A 25,443-nucleotide genomic window follows, 5' to 3' on the forward strand; every position below is an offset into this window, starting at 1 on the left:
AGTAATGCACGTGTGGGACGGTCACCTGCAGGCCGGTAGCCCGGCAGACGGCCTGGCCCAGAATGCTGTAGACAAGCGCCCTCTCCTCCTCTGGGATGCACGCCGGCAGCAGCGTCTCCACCTCCGCCTTCTCCGTGCCGAGCAACGGGATGCTCGCTCCTTGGCTGCAAGACAATCACACACGCTGACTGTGGTGCACACACTGCGACCAACACCAACAACCAGGGCCAGCTCGTCGATGACAAATACAGACTGCTTGTGGCCCATGGGCCGGGCTGCCTCCGTAACAGTTGGAAGGGAGAGAAGAGTGTTCACTTGACTGTGTCAGCACCTGGAGTTGTCGACGACTTTTCGTCCCCAGCGATAGGCCCAGCTGCCCAGGGAGGCCCAGGCTTTCGCCGATTCAGGGGCGCGCATTGCCGTCAGTTGATAGAGCTGCCCCATGATCACGTCCGACTCCCCCACGCCCACGCTCACTGCAAAGAAAACAACCCGATGAAACTCGCCATACTCAAGTGTAAAGTGAACAGCGTTCCATTTCTCCCGACACGTCGAGGTGAATTGAGAGTGCCGTCACCTGATGTCTCGGGCGTGAGGCGAGGGCAGGACGGCGCACGGTCTTCTGTGGGCGGTACCGCGCGACTCGCCTCCGCCAGCGTGGAGATGTTGGTGCCGAGCGGGGAGAGCGCGCCGCCAGCCGCCTTTACCAAAACACACGAGAAACTAAACTATTAACTATTTTTTATTACACCAGGTAAGGCCCACTAAGCTATACAGCTCTTTTTCAGGAGCGACCTGGCCACAAATTATAGCTCAACAAAGTGGATTATCATCGTGTGGAAATTTCAAGCAGCCAAATACTCTAAACGCATGTTTCTAAATGTGGAGGGAAAAACTGGAGGAGCCGCAGGCCTGGCTCACCGGCCCGGAGCAGTGAGACAGCGCACAGGGGCTCAGCAGTTCTTTTGTGTATCTTCTATTTGCGAATAATCGCACCAAATGTTGTCACCTTCTCACCAAGCTGCTTGGCAATGGTCTTGTAGCCCATTCCAGCCTTGTGTAGGTCTACAATCTTGTCCCTGACATCCTCTTTGGTCTTGGCCATGGTGGAGAGTTTGGAATCTGATTGATTGCTTCTGTGGACAGATGTCTTTTATACAGGTAACAAGCTGAGATTAGGAGCACTCCCTTTAAGAGTGTGCTCCTAATCTCAGCTCGTTACCTGTATAAAATACACCTGGGAGCCAGAGGTCTTTCTGATTGAGAGGGGTCAAATACTTATTTCCCTCATTAAAATGCAAATCAATTTGTAACATTTTTGACATGCGTTTTTCTGGATTTTATTGTTGTTATTCTGTCTCTCACTGTTCAAATAAACCTACCATTAAAATTATAGACTGATCATTTCTTTGTCAGTGGGTAAACGTACAAAATCAGCAGGGGATCAAATACTTTTTTCCCCTCACTGTACCAGGCAAGATAGTTAATATCTCGCCACCGAGAGCTTGTATCACCTTGCCCAGGCATATGATCCCTCACTTGAAGGGTAGAGTACACCCGGTAAATGTGGAATGCGTGAGAGATCCCACACATGCACGCCATCACCCAAGGTGGTTACAAGAAGCCAATGCCGTGTAAAAGTACCGAGTGAGCACTGACAACATCCCGAGTTTAGATCCAGTTAACCCCCGCTCATGCGTAAGCTGAGTTCTTAAGTTTAGCGCGTTCACGGTCTCAGCCCAGACAAACAAAACATCAAATGAAACGTAGTTTATCACTTTCAGTATTAAAACGGTTTGTTTGATTACTATGTGATGAATATTCTTTGGAGGCCGTACATACAAAAGGTGTTCCCTTCGAGCATAAAGAGAGGCCTAATGAAGCAACTTAAATAATTTCTGACTACTCTGTGTTTATATTACTTTGTGTTTAGTTTGTTGTCCGTCTTACGCACCTCCGATTAGCACGGTTGGCTACGTATGGTGAGAAAGAAGTTCACAGTAAATATATATATAAGGTGAACTGCTTGGCTGCGATAGTTACAAATTAAAATTTTAAGCATTTTACAACAATATTATGCCAAGAGGAACGACTTAAATAAAGAGGTATATTATATATGGTGAGGGCACCTCCAGCTGAGCCCTGAAGACCTGGCGCAGGTGGACCGAGGCCTCTTTCCAGTCGCCGTAGAGCCACTTGGTGAGGGTGAGCAGGGAGCGGGCGCAGGCCTGGCTCGCAGGCCCGGAGCAGTGCGACAGCGCGCACAAGCTCAGCATTTCCATGGCGCGAGTCGTTTGGCCTGCACAGCACATGCGGAGCCACAGCGAGCACTCAGCGCCTTCCCTTTAAGCAAGTAGACCGAGTAAAAAGCTCTGAAATGATCGCGACATTCACAAAAAACTAACCGCGAGGGAGCTACGTCATAGGACACACACCCGTGCCAGTGTTGTTAACCTAAGCCATTTGGTCGCCAGGATTGAGCAACTTGTGGGTTTCCCCAAGCAGCAACATTTTTGTCAAAGCGATTAGCGACAAAGAGAAATTTTCTGTAATGAGAACACAATGCAGAATTAGAACAGATTACCGGAATATATTAAGAGTGCTTCCAGTTTATGTGTAACACTTGGTAAATGGTATATTTACACTTTTTAAAGGTTTGGGTCTAGCTAGCAACACCTGGCAAGTTATTGAGGCTCGTTTGGCGACTTTACGCTTTAAGAAGTTGCCGAAACTGACCCATGCAGTACAGGAGTTTGGCCTTCTCAATGTCCAGCTCGGCCACCCATTTCTCCATGCCCCCGTGATCCTGCTTCAAAGTGAGTCCGGACAGGAGATCGGCCAGGTCCTGAGTGCCGGCGATGACCTCTCCGGCCACACCAGCACCCTTCCCCGCGGTGTTACTTGACGATCCGGCAGCCTGGGTCAGCAGCCGCGTCGCCAGCGCCACGTTGCCGCGCTTGCGCGCGAACTTAGCGGCGGTGAGACGCAGCTCTGTGACGTGGAGGTCCACCGGGATGGTGGGGCCTGCGGAGCGAGTAGAATAGAACGACGATCACCCTCTCCTTAACTACACCCTGGGTACAGAGCAACAGTTACACGTATGAGGGCGACCACCATTGTTTTAAGAGTTCCTAGTAATTCACCATGAAAATCATCCGGAAAGCACCCAAGCTTCCACATTTCACCCTTCTGTTACTCCATTAACAGCTGCAGGCAGCCAATCACGATGCGACATCGTGCCACGCCGAGCCGTTAGCAACAGGGACGCGGAGCTCCGTCTGACCTGTGAGTGCGAGGTTGGGCGCCAGTGCCTGCTGAAAGGAAGCGTAACGCAGGGCCTGCAGCCACGGCCGCACATCCTGCTGCTTGCAGGACTTGCGCACGCGCTCGGTCACAGGCACCAGGCACTCCTGCACAGGCGCACACGGCCACGCGTGGCCACACGCCACAGTTATACCAGGGCTATTGTAAGGACATGTTAACACTCACCATCTGTCATGTATCGGGCATAGTGTTATAGTGTGCAGAGCAACAGTTACAAAAGAGCTACAAATTTGGACACAGTGCTGCTATAGTTATAATTCCTACATTGCTGACCATTTGTAGATTTAACACTGATAAATGTTGGTTGTCACGAACAATGAAAATAGGCCCCGAGTTAAACTAGTTACAACGTTGCACAAACGAACAGCTGGGTATAAAGCAGAGTAAACGAGACGCAATGAAAGTAAAACAGGCCAGTGAAGAGTCAACTGAGCATTGCAAGGTATTCCACATTTTGCGTGTAATCATTTACAGTGGCGACATGTTGACTACCTCGACTGGTATACAGGACGTGGGTTTTATCCCAACCCTGACACCGGTATATTTGGAGTTTGCATGTACTCCCCATGGTCGTATGGACTTTTATCTGGGTCCTCCGGTTTTTTCCCTTCCACATTTAGAAACGTGCATTTAGAGTATTTGGCTGCTATGCATTTCCACACGATGATGAAGTCACTTCGTTGAGCCATCATTTTTGGCCAGAGTCACTTCTGAAGAACCAAATAGCTCAGTGGGCCTTACCTGGTAAAATAAAAAAATAATTTACAGTTGAGTTTCAATTGTAAAAAGTTTCAAAGTGGACACCCCACCTTGGTGCTCATCTGATTGGCGATAGTGTTCTGCAGGCTGCTGGTGGAGTAGAGCTGCAGCGTGGAGAGCGCCGGCAGCCAGGGGCGCAGGCTCAGCAACGACAGTCGCAGCGGCGTCACCGTGAGCTTGGCCGTCTGCTTGAGGTACTTGGACACTTGCCTGCGGCGGCAGAGACGCGGCAGTGTTTACGGCGCGGCGTTCCACGGCATGGATCGCGCTCCGCGTGGGCCCACCCATCGAGTGTTGCGTCGCAGACTCACTCTGTGACAGCCGCGAGGTGGCCCTCCTGCTCCGCGCCATCGGACCGCGCCGCACCCACGAAGCACGTGGCCGCGCGCATCAGCTGCGTCTCCACCGCCTTGTGCAGCTCCGTCGGGTCCGGACTCAACACGCTTGGCAGCAACTTCTTAAAGTCTGTGCACGCACGTGACATTTTGAGGAAATTTTCCTCTATTTTTGTCCACAGTGTGCTGTTTACTACATGTCAAAGTATTCGTTAGGATCTCTCGTGCGTTAGATAATGGTCCACAAAAGCAGACATCACAAAGTTATGTTTTCCACATTTTCACATGAGTGAAACCGATATTTTCACAGCTGGAATTTAGACCAATTAAGACCAAAAAAATCACATTTAACTTGTTGTTCTTTTTGCAGTTATTGGTGACCAGAAAACCAGGTTTAACCACGGGCTGCAATCGAGCCCAGGTTCTCAGCGATGCAAACTCTGCACTCAGAGCCACCCACCTCCCCATCACACACTTAACTTTTATAGATTTTTCTAAAACTCATCTGGCACTACCCTGATTTGTATAAATTCAGTGGTGCCATTTGAATGCTTTCATGATGTGTATATGCATGTTGAACTTCTTTCACACCATACGTAGCCAACCGTGCTAATCGGAGGTGCGGGGGAAGGACACCAAATGTGCCGTACCCATCTTTTCCTTGACGGTCTTGGGCGTGATGCTTAGTCCTTCTCCGGGCAGAAGATCCAGTTGCTCCCGACATCCGGTGAAGTCCCCGTCTTCAAAACGGCTCAGGGCACTGTGCGGTCATACACAACCGCAAGTTCTAAAATAACTAAAAGCGCTAACCTACGTTTCTTTACGTGACAAACTGCACTGGGCTGTCCGGTGGTGGAGGGTTAGGACACATTTATACCTACGCGATTATAACCAAAAAAACATTATTATGAATTATATTCTTAGTTTTTTCGGTAAAGTCACGTTGAAGAGAAACAACAAAATAACAAATATATATAAAACAATAAAAAATTCTCACGACGTTTCGACCATAACTCAAACGGTCATCATCAGGTGTGTCGGTTTATATATATTTGTTATTTTGTTGTTTCTCTTCAACGTGACTTTACCGAAAAAACTAAGAATATGAATTACTGCAGTCACGAAAGCTTTAAATCAAAATTATTATGAATTGTTACAAATTTTTTCATGATATGTAGAACAAAAAATATCCGCTTACATTCTCAGCTTGGGGACACGATATACGGCAAGTTCTCGCTCAGCACATTTTCACACCACGGCGTTATCGCTATAACACTTTTTTTGCTATTAGGGAACACTTTGCCACAACCGGGAACGCGATGAGCGGTCAATGACCAACTACTTTCTTGAGCTGTGCATCAAAACAGTGTGGGAATTTTTGGTATCCGCGTGAAATTACATAATACGCAGCATACCCTCATCTCAGTTCTTTGTCCCGCAATTGGATGAACTGAAGATTGATTTTATAATCCAAATGTGATGAAATTTTGCATAGTATTTATTTATGCACCGGAATGTTTATATCTTAATTCCCTCGCTTAACCCATTTTCGCTTCACACGGCACTTTTCAGGAACGCGTCTACCGCGTTAAACGAGGAATTACCGCATCGGCTATAACAGCACCATCCATCGTCCGGCAAACTGACGCACCCCCCCCCCCCCCCACTCTTCACCAGTTTTCCCCACACTAAAAAGATGGCGTTGTACCGAATGTAGTTCATGTCCACTTTGAGGGCCAGGGCAGCTGCGGTGCTGGGCTTGAGAGCGGCCGCGCTGGTTTGCCACTCCTGCACGGCCTGCCAGTCGGACAGCGCCATGTAGCACTCGGCCGTCCTGCTGGCCAGGTACCCGACCATCTCCCACGGCGGCTCGCTCGGTTTAGTCAGCACGGTCTTCTTGCCTTCGCCTGAAACGGCAATGCGCATGCCTAGAGCAGCAGCAGCCACACAGTGAAGGCTTAAACGAATTCTCTTTGGCGTTTCGATTACCAAGTTGATATGTATGTTGAACTTCTTTTGCACCGTACGTATCCAACTGTGCTAATCGGAGGTGCGGGGGAAGGACGACAAACTAAACATAAAATACGTATGATAGATGAGTATGTATGATAGAGGAGTAAGTGTAAAAACGGTGAGCCTTATGACTTGTGCTTAGGGCTTGTCGTGCTGGTGCTTGGATTGGCCAGCCGCAGCATAGCCTTTATCTTAATATTTGTTGCTTAACTTGATCTGTTTACACTCCCTATGGCCACTAAGTTTCATGGCCCCTACTTACAAGTCCAGTCAACTCTTGATTATCAAGGATAATGTGGGAAGTGGCCCAAACAACAGATAATGCACACAAATGTAAATCAGGCTATAAGTTTTTGTTTTCCTACGCAAAATGGGGTGAAGATGTAAAATGTGAGGTCTCTTTTTATTGTTACTTAAAGTGATCCGTTTACTTACGATTCAAAAGCATGTTTGCGGTCACGTGGGCACTGAATCACAGACCCTCGATAAGTGGGGAACAGCTTATACTTAAAGCAGCGCATATGTAATCATAATTTGTTCATTTTTCACAAGCACGGTTAATCCGCAACCCATACAATCCACTCACGCAAAATCGAGAGTTAACATATATACGTGTAATATATGCGCGTGTACACGTGTAATGACTGCACAGCGTTAATTTGTTAGTGCTGAAATACCATTGGTCGTGTGCTTAGGGCTTGTCGTGCTGGTGCTTGGATTGGCCAGCCGCAGCAGAGCCTTGTCCAGGCCCCGGATGCTGCAGTCCACCCCGGTCAGCAGGCACACCTGTTCCTGGTAGTCCATTGCTGCCTTCTCAAAGCTGAACACACACATTATATAGCATTATTCTTATACTTACTTTTCAATTGACAAAATCAGTCTCTCTTGCACAGGTCTGCTCAGTGTTTCTGTAATCACACGCCAGGCTTTCTTTGAATTTCCACTTATATTTATGTAAAACTTATTTCATACCGTATGTAGCCAACTGTGTTAATCGGAAGTGCGGGGGAAGGACAACCAACTAAACACAAAAAGCAGTTGTAAATAAATTAGTTTTCAATCTAGATTTAAAAGTGCATAGCTCCAGTAGCTTCCTATTATCGGAAGGAAGAGCGTTCCAGACGGCCACAGAAGCACATCTGAAAGCGCGCGATGCAGTGACAGCTATGCCAAAACGGCCCCTTCTCAGGGCCATTTGACTCAAAAGGCGCTGGATGGGAGCTGCGCCGTCCTCGCCAGCCATCAGAACCATGGAGTATAAGTGTCAGGCCCAGCGTGGGGGTGGTGGAATCCTCACCGGCCCTCTGCATGCAGCGCCACCGTGCCGATCCACTGTAGGTTCTTAGCAGCGAGGCCAGCGCACCACACCGCCATTCCCGTGATAGCGTCAGGGCAACGCAGGTCCCGCAGGGCTTCCACAACCATCATCACCGCCGACTCAAACTCGCCTCCCTGCGAACGTCACACAACCAGAGCCACGACGATGTACACACACAGCAGCTCAGCATTAGCATAACTTGTCACTTACAACCATGACACGAACCCTGTCCTCAAGTTAAATATTTACTTCATCACCATCATCTCCAGCCATAATCTATCTACTGCTGGATTAGGGTCTCTCCAAGCCATCGCCAGGCCTCGTGCGCCGGCGGTGCAAGAATCACACGATCCGTTTTTATCGCTCCATCTCTGTGGTGAACGACCGCCCGGGCAAGAGCTCTCCTTTATCTGCCACTGTCGTTAGTCTGGATCACTCGCCATTATTCCTTTTCATGACATGTCTGGCCCAAGTACACTTATTTAAAATATGAATATTTTCAGTATTAAATATAGTTATCTATTGGTTTCCTGTATTGTTTGTTGTTGTAACTTGCTCACCCAACCTCACACTGAGCATCTGTGAAAAAGAGCTTCATACATAGCTAATCGCATTCCTGCAGGATAAAGATTCTGATTCTAATTTCAAATGTAAATGAGCACACACGTTTACACTCGCATAAACATCGAGGAGGGGAAGTTAGTTAACAAATGAGTTTCACTGTTATCAAGACTCACATAGGGAGATCGCTTACCAAGCGCTAACACGTGGCCAACTACGGAGTAGCGTAAAAGTTCCCTCATGCCCCCGGTGTCGCCGCACCTGTGTGGTGCCGCCGGCCTTCATCTCAGCCAGCAGGTGGTAGCCATGCCGCACCGTGACGGCCGGCTGTCCCGCCAGCAGCCCCACGCGCATTGCCGCCAGCCGGATCCGCGTCAGCCAGTCCTGGCACGTCTGCCGGTTCGTGAAGAAGAACGTCCGGATGGCCTGCACGCACGCGGCAGAAGTGTCCAACATGGTGAAATGTGTGGCCCAGCGTAAAGCATGCCTTTCCGTAGAGCTGCAGCTCAAAAGCTTAAAGCAAAAGACCAGATTGTTGATAAAACTGTACGTAAAACATGCTACCGCTTTCCCATGCCGTGTGGGACATGGTGGATATATGACCATACTTCACCGTGCTGGCAAGTACTCGATGGTGAAAGTGGGCATCATAGAAGTGGGAGCATAGAGGTAGAGTACCACAACAGATGTGTTCCACTGCTCTCTGCTGCTCACAATGTAGCCTCCACAACCACCATTGTGCATGGTGGTCGCCCCATTCAAGGACTATCCATTCTCAACCCTGCTTATCAACTAAAACCACGATACCAGTGATGTCACAAATCCCAGCCCATCACACACGTGGAGCGAGATTTATTTTTCCGCCACCTATTTTCCCATTGTCCAATTAGCGGAGTAAATGGGTAACCGGTGGATCGCTCGATCACAGGTTTCTATGCTGCACACAGAATGCAAGTGTTACCTTAGGCGGGGGCATGAGGGCGGATGCGCAGCCCTCGTAGGCGTTGTACATCAACTTCTCCAGCGCCTCAAGGTAGTGCAGCAGCAACGTGAGCCGAAGCTGCGAGTTGCTGTGGCCTTCGTCGGCCTCGGCGTGCGTCCACGAGCCGCCCCCGTTGCCCTCGGGGTTCAGCGCCACTCCGGCGAGGCTCCGCACAGCTCCTGCAGCCCCCCCACGGTTCATCGTTAACAATGTGGGATTACAGAACGTCTAAACGCTACCGCATAACACAGACGGCGCACAGAAACAATTACGACGACGATTGTGCTGATCAAAGTGGTAATGGTGGGAATTATAGTATGTACAGTGATGCACTGGCTATCTTACAGTCAAGGTGATCAATGACGATTATAGTCGTGAGGTTGATGATGATGATGATGGTAGTGATATTGACGATTATTATGCTGACCAAGGTGTTGGTGAAGGTAGCAATGGTATCGATTATAAATGTGCTGGGTTGATTTGACTGGGACAGTGGGTAATAAAATCAAGAAGGGGAGCAAGATATATTTTGGAAGTGTTGATAATGTTCAACTTTTCATCTCCAATTAGCACGGATTGGCTATGTGCAGTGAGAAAGAAGTTCAACATACATAGTCGAAACAAACCTAAAAACTTAAGTAGAGACCTCAAGACTTGCGTGTGTGATGTTGCAAGATGACTCGTCAAGAACTGCGCGATTACGGTATGCATAATGACGCCATCGCCTTGGCCGCCAAGTATAAACCTCTTAGAGCTGGTTCTCATTGCCACGTTTTGGACAACCCTCTCGTCAATTTCATCGGATTTGCATAGGGCAATTCCCTTACAACAAAACTTCATACAAAATTTTAATTCATGGTGGATCATCTTTACAAGTTATCGTGACTCCACTTTCCTGACAGATGGACAGGGATGGTGCATAAATATGTTGAGGTGGAAAGCATAAAAAATATACCAGCGGAAAGAAAAAAAACGACTGAGGTCTGCAGTAAATGAAAAGCACACTGAAATACAAGTGTACTATAAGTAATAATCAATATAATCAGGGCAGTAACGTGAGCTAGCAGCAGCCTTTTAACAGCTTGTTGCAGAAATTCACGGGTGGAATCCAGCGACCGCCCTGATTAATACTGTGGGTGTAATAACCATAATAATAAATAGTTTGCGTCATGGTGGATGTTAAAGATAGTTTGAAGTCATGCGAAAGAGAAGGCCATTGTCTGCTGCCATCAGGGTCCAAATTTGCCATATTCCAAAATTACCCAGAAAATTATCAATTGGCACTATACAAAGCAATCATCACCCCCTACTGGCAGACCAATGCCCCAGGTCACTCTTGCAAAAGATGTATATTGAACTTCTTTCGCACCGTACGTCACTAACCGCGCTAATCAGAGGTGCGGGGGAAGGACAACAAACTAAACACACAAAAAACATTACTAAATAAATGAGTTTTCAAGATACTTTCCTGGCCCCTCGAGTTTCCACCTGGTTAAACGAAACACTTTTGAAACTATTGAAAAAGAACCCGGTGATGCGCCACGAGACCATTTGTGGAACGCGCGCTGACCTTCGATGGTCTGGAACGTGTCCTGCGCGCGTCCAAGAGGTGTGCGCAGCTTGGAGAGAACGGTGAACTGCGCCGCCTCCCACACAGCCCACAGCCACAGTGCCGCCTCGCAGCGCAGCAGCCGCTGCTGCGTCACGCTGGCACGCGCCTCAACCTTGTCCTGCCGCTGGCAGCTGTGATACAACCGCTCGAGCCACGGGTCCTTCCTGTAGCCGACAGTCCAAGCGCAAGGGGAAGAAACGTGGGAAAGATTGAGAAACAGTACAAGCTGGATATGAGCACACAGCTTGAGAGTAAGTTCAGGTGTACTTATATCCCAAGTGTGTGTAATGTAAATCTATGTTGCTTATATAAGAACTGTGCTGAAGTTTAAGTAAGTTTGGAGTTATGCCGCAAGCTGGATCAAACGTGTTGGCGAGCCGCATTTGGCCCCGTGGGGCTGCAGCGCGCACAGCCCAGAAGTGGTGGACGTCTACGGCGTTCGTGGCGAGTGACAGGAGGCTTGGTAGCCGCTTCGTGAGGACGCACCCGGAGCGGTTGAGCGTGCCGTAGAGGATGAAGGCGAGGATGTCGGAGAAGTCGTGCGGGTGGAAGGTGCCGCTGGCGGGGCGAGCCATGTGTGTGCGCAGCCCGAGGGACACGCTCTGCACCTCACCCCTGCAGCCGCCGTCGTTGATGCTGCGCCCAGACAACCCACGGCGCATGCCACGATCCGCTCACAAACCCGTATTTAAAAGTTGCAAAAAGTAAAAATCTTATGGAAAGCATAATTGTAAATTGTATCTGTTGAACATGCTGTTTATGCTCCCAAAGGTTCACTGGCCAAACATATCTGACTTACGTCATTGTCTTACTCATGTCCTCCTCCCGTAATATTCCTTTTCAAGGACACATTTGAGAATAAGTTAGAACTACTGCTTCTCTGCCGATGACCAAATTTCCTGAAATGCACCCGATCTCATCAGATACCAGATGTAAAGCAGATCTGTGCCGGGATAGTGCTTGGATGCAGAGGCAGTCCAGAAAAATCACTTCTTGGACTAGGCTTTGCTCCAATGTCTAAGCTCCCTGCATTTGCCAACCCACACTGACCAGTGCAGTGAAGTATGAATATTTAGAGTATTACATATAGCTATCTATTCGTTTCCTGTACTTTTTGTTGTTGTAAATTGCTCACCCGCCCCACACTGAGCATCTGTGAAAAAGAGCTTCATACACAGCTAATCGCATTCCTGCAGGATAAAGATTCTGATTCTAATAAAAAATGTAAATGAGCACACGTTTACACTCGCATAAACATCCAGGAGGGGCCAAATAACCTCGACCTGCATAGGAAGGCCCTCGTCCAGTAGTAGATGGGGAAAAGGGCTGAACATATACAAATTCTCCACTGAGCGATAGACCTGATGATCGGGTATTGCCATCCCTTGTTTTTTATCTCAGGATTGATCATAGACACCCCCTTCTCTCACCAAAGCACGATGTCGATAGGGAGAGCTTTGAGAAGTTTCCCAAAGGCCTGCTTGACACGGCCGGCTGTGTGGAAGAGCTGCACCTGACAAACCCCGGCACACCTGCAGGTGGGAGTCGCCCAGCAAGGAGAAGGCAACAGCAAACAACAGCGCATTAACCACATACCAAGCGGCACCCTCATCAGCGAGTGGAATTACAGTAACCTATTTTGCACAGGTGACAAAACAAGTGTGTCGAGATATCGTTTTCATCATTTTGCCCCATTTCATCCCGATGATACAATCTGTGCCAAGTCACGAAACAAATAATCAACCTGGAACTCTCACAGAGAAGTGACAACTTTCAAGTTTGAGAATGGCCCCATGGAAGCAGATACCAGGGAACAATTTCTGAGATCTCTTAAGCAGCCCCAGTTTGATATGTTAGGGAAGGGGGGCACACAACTAGTTCCCACCAGCACTGCCACAGAAGGTATGCTTTTTGGAAACGAGAGTTAAACCTTAGTATTTAATTCTCAAAGCTGCAATTATTCCTGCATAACCACATTTAATGCGATGGATATTTTTTTATGCGTCGTCATTCATGAGCGGGCTGAGAATGCCCTACACTTGAAACATCGGGTTTAATTACAGGTTGGCCGAAACCTGGATTCAATCATAGGATGTCAGCAACGCCAGCTCTGTGGCACTTGACATCTAACATCACCCAGCCACCCCCGTGTTCCAATGTCGCCAATTCTCACCGTTGCATTTTGTCATGGGGAAGGGATGAGGCGAGGATCTGAAGGCTGCTGCAGCTCTGCAAGCAAAACGATGGCTCCTCGTGCATCGCTGTTAAAAAAAAATAGAAATAAATGCTCTTCATACAAAGGACAATTATTCAGGCATGCTGCCTTCCCTTTACATGCACGAATACAAGTTGTCAGGAACCCATTGAGGCAATTACCAGTGATTAGAAGTCCTTTGACAAAAGTGTGGAAAGCCGAGCAGGAGAACAAGGGGCTGTAAGTATCGGACTTTTTCATGAGCACTGCAATCTCTTGGGCCCAGGTCAACAGCATCTGCCTGCACAACACGAGAATAAAACATAATTGAGGCGGTGAATGCACAGACACACTGTACACCTCCTGAAAAAATTCAAATAAACTGTATTCGCATGGATTCTATAACACTTACCAATGCGAGTTTTTCCTCAAAATGATTTCATTGGCAGAAACGTAACCTTAGGAGGAGCACATTTAACGCTGTCATGGTAAAGCGTGTAAAATCATGGCCATGGCCAAAAGGGATTATCCATTAACGCAAGATTTTATCACCAAGTTTTCGGCAGCCCTTCGATCCAAATAAAAACCACAACATTACATTCAAATCTTTATTATATTGGAGCACCTTTACGAGAATTACCGTGAACCCCCCCCCCCGCCACTAGACAGACGAATAGAGCTGATGCATTAACGCTTTCAACCTGAGTTGGAAAGCGTTAAAAACCAAACGCACTCCCCAACGGTGCCCGCGAGTTCAGGAGGAAGCAACGTGTCGTGGCTCGCTCGCATGTGGACCTGCTGTCGGGGGCCAGCTTGTCGCTGCACAGCAGGGACCCCAGCAGGTTGATAATGGTGCTGAAGTGCCTCTTAGTTGCCATGGTCACCGTGCTGATGACGGCGCCGTCAAAGAGGGACGGCGACAGTGAGCTGAGGCTGCTCGAGATGAAGTGCTCGTGGCTGAAAACAAAGACAAAGATTCTCCGTATAGCCTTCACGATTGTGTGGGACAAGTATTGTTGTTAGAAAGCACCTATCAGGGCCGGCACGGCACACGAGGGGTGGGTGGCCAACACCTTGACCGGCTGCCTTTGTGTCCCCAATGCTGATATTCACACACCATATCAGGTACTCATTTAAGGCTGAGTCGACCTAGAGGAGGCCCAGCACCGGTTCAAATATTGGTCGTGAATGGGAATCGAACTCGGGTCACCGAGTCCGTAGCGTAGTGCGCTAACCACTACACAACCGCTCCGCCCAGAAACACATACACATGCATTACCGCTTTACAATAACAAGCCACTGGCAAATCGGGTCTGCACATACAGAAAACTGTATTGACAAATCATATTTAAAGGCTCAAGAGGACATGACAGACCGTGTATCAGCTGGGCAAGCAACATCAAAGAATGGACCAAGAAATGGAAACAAAGCAGGGATGGAAGCGTAAAACAGAAAATCAACTTGAGACACAGCAACGAACCGAGGAAATGAGAGCAGGAAAACATTTAGCCCCAAGGTTGTGAAGACCAAGGGGTAGATAGAAGCAGAAAATTTATATCCATGTGTTGAAAGCATTTTCTGAGTGTGCCGTGCCTTCAAGACGCTTAAGTTTGTTTGCGGTGGATTTGTCCAATTAACACACACAGAGGGCGGTCAACACGCAGGCAAGCAGTTAACAGACAATATTGGCATGGTGAGAAGCAGGGAGAGCTCACCGGGTGCAGTGGGAGTACAGCGTGTAGAGTACAGCGTACTGCACCGCGGGGAAGTTCAGCGCGATGTTCAAATGCACGACCGTCAGGTTCTCGCTCAGCAGCGCAAACACGGTCGGAGACAGTGCCCACATCTGAAAAAAGACGCAAGACATGACCGAGGTGAGCACACCAACTGCCGCTATGCACTTACCAGTTCAGTTGCGCACAATGTTGTTTTGCTTAATTTGCAATTATATTCCAACAGTACCATTGGTGTCGTGACACAAAGAAATTATTTCCGAAACCTCACAGGGTATGCCCACGAACAGTGTTCGTTGCACACTGACCAACCCAAAATGTTCTAATTTTCAGGATATGGAACACGCACAATAAATAGTTCGAAGACCCTAGTCCCCTGAAGCCTTCCCCACCACATCCGACCCCTCATTCTTTAGCTTCGTTAACCGATTCCAAGAGTAGCATCCGAACAGTAAGGGCACAGTCACTGGCGACGATCTCAATAAAAAGCGAACGGGTCACAAAGGCGGCAATAGGACTCACGCCAATGATGGAATTTTTGGCATTGCCGATGGTGGTGAGAGCACACAGGTTGAAGACCAGCGCTGCCTCCGCCATGTCGGCACTGAGCAGAGTGCCAGCGAACGAGGGGTGGAGGAGGTCGACGCAAACGGGTTCTGTGTCGTCCGCCCCAAGTGATGCCAGCAGGCTGTTGACGGCGCACGCCACCTCGCCCAGGATCAGCCGGTAGGCGCTCTCCAGCACGGGGATGTTCTTGAGGCCAAGCACGGATTGGTATACGGAGAGGGCTGCCTTCACCACCTGGCAGCAGCAGCAGGACCAGCAACAAAGCGACATGACTCCTTGTGCTCTTTCTGGCCCTCAAGGGATATCATTCTTGAAGAAACTGTCACTATTGTTCATTGGAAAAAATTCAACATTCATTTTTTTTTACATTCTAGTGAATATAGCACCTCTACAAGGCTGTATGGTTCACATGAACCCGTTACATAAACTAATTGAAAATAAACAATTCTTACACGCACAATTGTATTAATGTATTACGAGTTGAAGAATATATTAAAAACTGTATAGTTACATTGTTCAACAAGACAATAAGTACACAGTAATTAAGACTTGTGGACCACCTGCCTTCTTGCAGGTATCAATGGCAAAACAAATAAATGTTTTCAAGCAAATTTTAATGCACCTTCTTATCAGCATTATAAAACAAAAGGCAGATAAGTATGTGGCACAAAATGTATCCTACTACAATATTTGTTGGTTTTGCTCTAGTCAATTTGGTGACGCAGATCACTCTTGCAAAATGAGACTATCCTGATCTCTTGAGTTCTCGCCTAGTAAAACAAGATAGAATTGAAACTTGAATATAACACTCCCGAGTGCTTCCCAAGCAAGTCGTGTGCTTTGAACATAACACTCCCGAGTGTTTCCTAAGCAAGTCGTGTGCTCTGAACATAACACTCATCCGTGATTGCAGCAGCTCTGCTGTTAACGTTACCTGGTTGTCTCTGTGCAGTCGTAGCTTAAGCAGATTTGAGTCACGAGAAAACAGTTTCTCCACAAACGAAGACGGAAGCTTACTACCAAACTGTTCCACGATCTACACAGGAAAAGAGAAAAAGCATTGGGATTGCTGCTCGGTAAATATATTAGACTTTACCGATGAATGGTTATCTACTACACTTAAAGTTTGCTTCAGAATGTTGTACATATTCACGAAACATTCCGACATTACAAGACATTCAAGCAGAATAAAAAGACAAGTGCTCTTGTGAACTAGCGTTACTGAAAAAACAAATCGCAAACACTGCATGAACATATATCAACATAAATTAGAATACATTTCCTGCAATTAAATATAGCTTGGACATTACTTTTAAAAACCTGCTCCGACTAAAATTAAGTAGTATAAACATTAAAATGGAATGAGGGTGATTATTGCAAGTGAAGTTTATCATACAGCATCGACAGTTTAGCATCAAATTGCGATTTAGATGGAAGAGTAAGAGATTATCGATAACAAAGAAAAAATATAACACGAGCGATGACGCTCCTGCCGCTGTGTGGCATGGGGGGGGGGGGCTTTCTCCCTCACTAGGGCTATGAGGTTGAGGATGGACACGGTGTATCCAATAGCGTAGGTGTCAGGCTGCTCCAGCTGGCTCAGGCCGAACTCCACGGGGCCCTCCACCGTGCACGCAAGCTCGGGTTCCAGGCTGCCGAGCAGCACGCACACGCACTCATTCCCCGCTGTCATCACCGCCTCCGAGAAGTAGGCCTGCTTTGCCACGCTCACGCATATCACCACGCGCTGCAGGATCTGCAGCGTGGCCAAGGGTGGAGAGAGGGGGCAGGGAAAAAGGAAACCGCTTGGGTAAAAGAAAAAGAGGGGGGGGGGCTCGTTAAACGGTGAAAATACCGACTTGGAAGATCGGAAAGACCTCAGGTGGCCTGGATTTAAATCCAGGAAGCCGAATATGACTAATGACTAAACGGAGTTCTTTACCGCACCGCACAAAAAAATTATATTAATATGGTCAAGCAGTTAAGTTGATTAAATGCCAGAACTGATAATTAAAAACATTGGTTTGACTACCATGCAACGAACATTATTTTCAGTGGCAGAGCTGGGAGAAAATGCTGTGTGGACCAGAGGTTACTTAGGGGTTCTCAGAGGTCGCACTGTAATATCCAATTCTGTGGGCTGTCCTCCGACAAATGGTTGCACAGCTCTGAGAGAAATCCGAATGGATTATCTCATTACACGACGATACCACAACTGGGATAAAACGAATTTTAAATATTAATAGACAGTTATAAACACCAAAGCAAAGAAATTATCGCTGTTGACGCACCTCTGTGACGTAGGCCTCTGTGATGGGAGGGCCCTTGATGGGGTTGAATCGCTCCCCAATGCTGCGCACCACGGTGCTGAACACTCGGAGCAGCGCTGCCAGTTTAGGCAGTGACACAGACGGCGGAGGAACCTCCTCGTCCACAGAGTCCCCGCTCACAACATGCCTCAAATCCTGACACCAGAATACATTTCTAAAATTAGTACGCCCCATTGAAGCAATGCAACACTGTATTATTAATGACCAATGCACGTAAATAAGTGGCCTGCCACAGGAGAGAGTGATTCATATTAATTATATGAACACCTTATTAATAATGTATATTCTTGCGTATGGCAATGTTACATTATTAATAATGTACAGCCCTCTGCCAATGCACTGTTGGATGAAGGCCTACTCACACCATGTGGGGGTTGTTTGGCCATATTACACTATGCTGGAAAGTGCAGGTTGGTGAACGGGTGTACCCAGAACGGGTTCAAACATAATTTGCCCACTAATGTTCGCCGTGGTCGTTAATCGAACTCAGGTCGCCAGGTTTGCATCTTGTTGACATGACAAAGGGGTGCTCCAAACAGCAGGAAGGCACCAACCACTCCCACCATGCCATTCCTGCATATGAAGTGACCACCACATTACACGTACAATGATCTCAGCCTTGTCTAAGCCACCATCCTGGAAGCTGAACAATGTGGCCATTAATTATACGTATTTACAGCCTGCACATATCTGCCTGTTGCGAGGGGTTTTCTCATCATTTATAGAAAATGTTAAACTTGGACTCTAGTGAACAGCAGTCAGTGTGAACAATAAACCAACGTTACGAATGCCACCATCACCCAAGACTTTTGATCGTCTACCTCTGCATAGGCCTCCATGTCCTCGAGGAACTGCCCAAGGAGGGTGATGGAAAAGGCAAGGTCGGCCACCCAGAACTGTTCCAGACACTGCAGCCAGCCTGACAGCACAACACAGACATTAGCCACACACACACGGTGGTCACGAAGCACTTAATTTAAACATAGAAACCTCTTGTTTCAGAGACACATCGTGTACATGTCCAGCCCTTTTATCAATCCACTGTTGGATGAGGGCCTCCCTACGCCGCGTGGGTCGTGGGGGTTATTTGACCATACTTCACCACGCTAGTCACTGCAGGTTGAAGGCGAGGAGCATAGGTGTGGGAGTATAGAATGACAGTACAACAATGGATTTTAATGCACTTCATTGCCTGCCATATAGCCACACATCCCTATGACAACTTATCAGTGCACGATGGCCACCCACCCAAGCACAATGTGGACTTAGCCGTGCTTTTAATAAAAGATCTGATGAGATCTGATTTGATCACATTCGGGGTGATTTGGTCATAGGTATAATGAAAACCAAAACTAAACAAATCGAAGATACAAATTGAAAAAAATTACATGCTTAATAGATTAGTCTTAAAGTCACTCTTACCAGAAACCTTCTGTGTGAGGCTGCTGGTCTGCGTGTGGTCTATGTGCCATCCCACCAAAATATCCACCGTGTCCTAAAAGTGCAGCAGAGGAAAGCGAAAAACAACAAAACAGGTAAGGACCAACACCATGCTGGGGTGACTATGATGATGTATATTGAGGTCATCCAAGGACGTGGTTCGATGATGGCAACGAGCAGACGGGACGGCGTTCAAGACGGTGGGGGCTGCTATTGAGTGACGGTCCTGGTTCATGGTACACAGAGAGGACGTGAGTCACGCCACAGAGAGCTCTACCCTGAGTTGTAGTGTAGGGTGACAGGATTGAAGAAATATCCAACAGATGACCGAAAGAGGCGTGGTGGTACAGGTATTTGATTTTGTATCTGACACCGCTTGTGACTGGAAGCCAGTGGAGGGAAAAGAGGGAGGTGAAGGCATCTAGCTGAGGATAATGGAGGGGGTGCTGAATAATTGATTGTGTATTCATCCTGAAGGCACAGGGGATAAGAGAACGCACCCTGAAATTAGTGCTGAAGACGTGTGGGTAGCTGCGTGCCAGCAGGAGGATGCAATGCACGCAGTGGCAGAGCAAATCAGGGGGGTCCACATTCTCCAGGATGGACTGTAAGCTGCTCATTACAGACTGAAAACACAAATCACACAAGGTACACCAAGGGAAATTATTTTGATGCAACTGTTATTAAACATTTATACACATTTCAAAACAAATATACAAGGTATAAAGTTAAAAATTCGGTGAACTTGCACAATTAATAATATGTTAAATAGAAATCACACGGATATATACTGGAAATAAATAACTTCATAAATGTCGACCAACGCATCGATAACTTCGTTTCCTTTGTGATAGAAAACATGCTATTAAAATATGAAATTAACTTATATTTAAATGGCTATTAACTCATGTGTAAAGTGACATTGATGAATCAATATATTAAATACAATGAGGCTATATGCCACCAAAGTAGGGGAAGGACACTGACCGGCATGACGCTGGTGAAAGTCTTGCTGTCCCCGGCAGCCTCCAGGCCCCGGTGCACAGCGCACAGGTAGAGCATTTTCACATCGTCTTTGCTGGACAAGTCAAACTTGCCAAAGATCCATGTAAAGACCTTCTCAGCATCGTAGCCCAGGGTGCAGCAGAGCAGCCCTAGGCAGGCAGCTGCTTCTTGGCGCAATTCCAGCAGCAGTTTACTGCTGCAAGGGTCAAGGGGAAAGATTGGGACTACTCAGCACCTGGCCAACTACTGATGATCAAAGGTCACTAAATTGTGACAGTGACTCGAGCTCCAGTACATACCTCTCATTAACGACATCCTCAAGGACTGCCAAAACATTGTCCAGCTGTTTAAAAAGAACCTGAAATAAAACAGACAATTCATCATGTAAACTATGGAGGTATTTGTTGGCTTTACGAATGGCACTTCATTGAGACTGAGCCACTTCCAACACACAGACGGGTTTATGACTCACCAGCCTATTGTCTGGCTGCTGGATGAATTCTCTCAGCTGCCGGGCTGTGTTGAGACGACGTTCCCTGTCATCTTCCCGAGACACCCTCCGCAGGAGATGAGACAATCGAGAGTCCTCAGAGTAGGACTGACGCTCTGAGGCCACGCAGTATAAAAAGCACAAATTAATTAATGGCCCACGAATTTTCTATACTGCACTCTCATGACAGTTTATTTCCTTGTACAACTGCATCAGATGCAAAACAACTCAACCCCAAGTATATTCTTACTATAATAAAACATTAACATGCAACCGAGTGCATCTATTCTAATAAAACATTAAGCGAATGTTGGCAGTGGTATGCAGACAGTTATACAAAAACAGGTGATGCTTGTTTTTGAAGTAGACAGTGTTTATATAATTATACAGACCCTGAAAATTCTGTAACATGGTATTTCTGATAATTATTATAATATAATTATATTGTAATATAGGAGCCGGATGATTAGTCTGTGTCGTGTGTTGCACAAAAAGTTGGAGCCCACTGGTGCGCGGACCACACCGTGATGTCAGAGGCCCAGCCATCTCACCTAGTGGTTTCCTCATTTCTTTGGAAGCAGAGGCACGGTTGCCATGCTGTACGGTTGTGGATCCCTCGGCGCTCACATCCACACCCCTCAGCTCTTGCCTCGCCGCCCTCCTCTGGTAGGAGCTCTCTCCTGGGCCCCCATTAACCTCATACCTCCCTCCTGTCCAGCACGTTAAACACAGGACGCACAAACCATGAAGAAAACACGTGAAATCTCTTCAGAGCATTTAGAAGAGCTTGTGTTTGCAGAAAAGAAGTGTGCACCTTTGCTAGGTGGGAAAATATTTAATTACTTCCTGTTTCAATTTGGTGGAAACGTCTTCTCCACCAACACATGAATTAGGCCTGTGATATCTTCTGACCACACAAACCCTAAGTCACATTTTGTCGAACATTCCTGATGCCCAATTTTTGGAGGAGAAAAAACATGCCGACGCCTTCATCACGAATGGGAAGGAAAAATAAAAAATGCCAAAGCGATATATTATGGTCATTTCATAAATAACTGAAACATGTATTGTACACTATATATGATCTCACTATACATCATTGAACAAAGTTCAAGAAAAGCATACGAGTCACAACACAGGGTGGTTAGGAATCCCCTCTACCTCAATGAGTTAAATGGCTTGATTGCAGGCAGTTTTTAGAATTGGGACAGACCTGATTTAGAATCACGCGTTTAGTGTATTTGGCCGCTATAAATTTCCACATAAGCCACTTCGTTGAGCTATCATTCGTGGCCAGGTCGCTCCTAAAAAAGTGCTATTATAGCTCAGTATGCCTTACCTGGTAAAAAAAGAACAATAATAGTTTAGTTGTTTTATAGGTTTATGAGGGTAGTAAATAGTTACGTGACTGTATAGGGACCCCAAGTCCAGGGGATTTCCAAAAAATGCATGATCATTTGGGAAGTAAATGAAACACCAGTATTTCCTGAAATTGGTTTCAAAATGTATTACTGCAACTAATGAATACAAGCCAAGTATAAACCATGTACAAATGTACATGATTAATAGTGAATACAAGACTGATTAATCCCATATAAATACAGTGACTGGGAATGGATGGGGGCCCAAAGCCCACATATACTAAGGAGCCCAAATTAAGAATTAGGGTCCCAAAGATCTCAAAGGACCATGGATAGGGGTAAAAAGGGTCTCCCTGTCCACCCTGTACAACACAGGAACATCTTGGCCCCATCACTTGAGAGGCAACGCTGGGAGCGTTGTGTGGCTGAAACATCACCTCTGTCGTGACTGCGCGACTCATAGTGGCCTCGGCCGGACTCATGCTTCTTCCACGCCTGGTGGGACTCGCCAGAGAACTGCGGCGTAGAAGTTCCACTGCTTCCTCGCTCCCTGTCCCTGTCCACAGACAACGATTATAGTTATAATGTAGTCCTTCACACACTGGAAAAGTGCCGTTAATTTTACCGCAATATAAGTATGAACTCAAACACTGCACCATTCATAGAACATAGCATATGGTGTCATCATAATACGGTGTCATGCAACACAAACTATGGACCATATAGTAAACCACAATAGTCTGCGTGCTCCTTCATACAGAGGAATAGAAAAAAATACACGAACTCTCTCCTGAGGCCATCTCGCGGCAAACAGACCTCGACATTGATATTTAGCTCCTGAACATATTGCTGCCATCGGCAAGAAGAGTATACAAATATCATATACGCATACCTTTCCACCCATAGGGGTTTACCAGTATTCTTGTACAGGGAAATAGATTTTTCAGGTCCATACGGCGTACAGCCATTTGAATACGGGTAAAAAAAAGGTTTGTCTATGTTTGTGGTTCTACACTTTTGATGGGACTTTGTAGGATGAACATTGAGATGTATAAGGGGACGGGGTGACCAATAAGGTCTGAATTGGTCTGTAATAAGTTAGGCACTGGTAAGGGGTTGACATGTATGTGTACTAAGAAAATAAAGGTGGCGCAAGGTTGTGATCCTATACTTTGAAAGCAAGGGTTCATGGATCACAAATCATATATGAAATTCCCAACCCCATTTGGGTTGCAGTGGTCAGGAGATGGAAGTACACCAAGTGGATTCATGAATCCGTGTGTTCACCAAGTGGATTCATGAATCCGTGGGTCCACCAAGTGGGTTCATGAATCCGTGTGTCCACCAAGTGGGTTCATGAATCCGTGTGTCCACCAAGTGGGTTCATGAATCCGTGTGTCCACCAAGTGGATTCATGAATCCGTGTGTCCACCAAGTGGATTCATGAATCCGTGTGTCCACCAAGTGGGTTCATGAATCCGTGTGTCCACCAAGTGGGTTCATGAATCCGTGTGTCCACCAAGTGGATTCATGAATCCGTGTGTCCACCAAGTGGGTTCATGAATCCGTGTGTCCACCAAGTGGGTTCATGAATCCGTGTCCAGACCTTAACGGATTATCCTCTCGCATGACATCCCAACGTAGCAGGACCCTCTTGGAAGAAAAAAAAGTCTCGCGACTCGCTGAGCGGTGACAATGTTGTGGGTTTTTTTAGCTACTGCGCTAATAAGAAGCCGGCAAACTCGAATACGAATCTCGGTCACGGCAAAGAAACGTGGCGAGTTAGGAATCCCCCCCCCCCCCTTCAAAAACCCCCACTGAACAAAGTTAAGTAATGAGCAATCAACAACCCCTTACCACCGACACGGCGTGGGGAGAGACCTTCGTTCAGCATTGGAATCACAAAGGCCGTACAATATTATGAGTTCACAGCGTCATTACTCGCACACGTTATTGGTTTTTTTTAAACGTAAAAAGATAAAAGCAATGCCTCGTTAACGTGAGCCGGAGCCCCACGCGGTTTCTGCGCAAAGTCCCGCCAACAGCTCCTAGTCGCACACTGCTAATTGCACGGAGTTCTCTCGCACTAAAATACCGGAATACTTTACCTATGACAAGATGTATTTTATTTAATTAAAAAAAACCCCAGCACCGCCCTCTACAGAAGCCACAAAATAGGACTCTTAAATAGCGCCAAAGAGAGCAGGCCCGGGCCACGGCCTCGCCTAGCCGCGTCACCGAGCCAACGCGGCCGAGCGCGGCAGGCGAGGTCGAGGCTTCGGGCTCGCTCGCGTCGCGTCTCCGTGGCGGGGTGTTGGGGTGTGGGGGGTAATGAAGTGGACGGGCCAGGCGAAGACGGTGAAACGTGGAACAACGAAGCGCCCAACACTCACCTGGGCTCCCACTCATTCCAGCGCTGCGGCTGCTGTCGCTTGCTGCCGCGAATGCTCGCAGCTCTGTTGCTCATTACCCGCGCACACGCATGTCCCGCGGGGCGCGACAACCGAGGGGCGGCCTCCTCCACCGGTTCCTCTCCCCCTCCCGTTCCTCTCCTCTTTCCTCACCACCACCTCCTCCTCCTCGTTTCCCTTCGTTACGGGCGATGCCACTGGTAAGTTGGAAGATGAAACCCGCGGTGGCGCGCACCCTTCTCCTCTTCCTCCTCTCCCCCTTTGTCGCCTTCTGCTCCTCGTCCTCCTCGTCGTCGTAGTCTCCGCTGGACTTGGAACCGTCGATAAACGTCGTGGTTCCGCCCGTGATGGAGGATCTGTGATGTCGTGGTGGTTGACGATGGTGGTGGTGGGTGGGTTGGTGGTGGTGGTGGTGATGTTGCCGATGACGATGTTGATTATGATGTCGCGTCACGACAATGTCGCGGCTGCCCTCCCCCCTCTCTGCCCGCCGCGTTTGTCCGAGGCGATCGTGGAGCGCCTCCCCAGGGTCTACGAGGGGAGAGCAGCGAGCGGGCAGCTTCACGCGTGGGGGGGTGACGAGGCACACCGTGGGGGGGGCACACCGTGGGGGGGGGGGGGGGGGGGCACACCGTGGGGGGGCACACCGTGGGGGGGGCACACCGTGGGGGGGGGGGGGCACACCGTGGGGGGGCACACCGTGGGGGGGGCACACCGTGGGGGTGACGAGGCACACCGTGGGGGGGGGCACACCGTGGGGGGGGCACACCGTGGGGGGGGGGCGTGCCCCGTCAACGCACGCGGTTTGTGCCCCCCAGCGCTGTCCTCCAGACAGTCTCGTCCCTTCAACTGATGAAGGCCACTTGTGTTGTGGCCGAAACGTCGTGAGAATTTTATTGTGTTATTTTATTTTATCAATTTATTATTTTATTCTCATTCTACGTGACTTTACCGAAAGAACCAAAGAAGATTTCCAAAAGGTTTTTCGGTTTGGCCATTTCTTGTTGT

At 47.8% G+C, this 25,443-nt stretch overlaps 1 protein-coding gene across 2 annotated transcripts in view; it reads right to left on the minus strand.

Annotated features, from left to right (window-relative positions):
• Positions 1-24,970, minus strand: part of SMG1 (SMG1 nonsense mediated mRNA decay associated PI3K related kinase) — a 48,693-nt gene extending 23,723 nt beyond the window's left edge. The window contains exons 1-34 of one of the 2 annotated variants that reach the window (XM_032961113.2): positions 24,418-24,970; positions 22,462-22,580; positions 21,215-21,373; positions 20,646-20,779; positions 20,473-20,531; positions 20,156-20,369; positions 19,669-19,794; positions 19,151-19,223; positions 18,550-18,647; positions 17,690-17,863; positions 16,930-17,154; positions 16,333-16,434; positions 15,354-15,632; positions 14,814-14,944; positions 13,894-14,055; positions 13,281-13,399; positions 13,078-13,165; positions 12,335-12,436; positions 11,391-11,540; positions 10,863-11,068; positions 9,272-9,471; positions 8,572-8,736; positions 7,729-7,883; positions 7,109-7,251; positions 6,127-6,346; positions 5,069-5,178; positions 4,395-4,548; positions 4,134-4,293; positions 3,284-3,410; positions 2,737-3,024; positions 2,130-2,299; positions 578-701; positions 332-476; positions 26-164 (exon numbers count right to left, since the gene is read on the minus strand). In XM_032961113.2, the coding sequence (XP_032817004.1) occupies positions 26-164; positions 332-476; positions 578-701; positions 2,130-2,299; positions 2,737-3,024; positions 3,284-3,410; positions 4,134-4,293; positions 4,395-4,548; positions 5,069-5,178; positions 6,127-6,346; positions 7,109-7,251; positions 7,729-7,883; positions 8,572-8,736; positions 9,272-9,471; positions 10,863-11,068; positions 11,391-11,540; positions 12,335-12,436; positions 13,078-13,165; positions 13,281-13,399; positions 13,894-14,055; positions 14,814-14,944; positions 15,354-15,632; positions 16,333-16,434; positions 16,930-17,154; positions 17,690-17,863; positions 18,550-18,647; positions 19,151-19,223; positions 19,669-19,794; positions 20,156-20,369; positions 20,473-20,531; positions 20,646-20,779; positions 21,215-21,373; positions 22,462-22,580; positions 24,418-24,491 (5,094 nt within the window). In that variant the 5' untranslated portion in view covers positions 24,492-24,970. The remainder of the gene's footprint in view (positions 1-25; positions 165-331; positions 477-577; positions 702-2,129; positions 2,300-2,736; positions 3,025-3,283; positions 3,411-4,133; positions 4,294-4,394; positions 4,549-5,068; positions 5,179-6,126; positions 6,347-7,108; positions 7,252-7,728; positions 7,884-8,571; positions 8,737-9,271; positions 9,472-10,862; positions 11,069-11,390; positions 11,541-12,334; positions 12,437-13,077; positions 13,166-13,280; positions 13,400-13,893; positions 14,056-14,813; positions 14,945-15,353; positions 15,633-16,332; positions 16,435-16,929; positions 17,155-17,689; positions 17,864-18,549; positions 18,648-19,150; positions 19,224-19,668; positions 19,795-20,155; positions 20,370-20,472; positions 20,532-20,645; positions 20,780-21,214; positions 21,374-22,461; positions 22,581-24,417) is intronic. The other variant, XM_032961114.2, reaches the window with a different exon arrangement.
• Positions 24,971-25,443: the final 473 nt, after the last annotated feature.

The sequence above is a fragment of the Petromyzon marinus genome, chromosome 26, assembly GCF_048934315.1.
Source record: "Petromyzon marinus isolate PM22_M1 ecotype Great Lakes invasive population chromosome 26, UKy_Petmar_22M1.pri1.0, whole genome shotgun sequence".
NCBI lineage: Eukaryota > Metazoa > Chordata > Hyperoartia > Petromyzontiformes > Petromyzontidae > Petromyzon > Petromyzon marinus.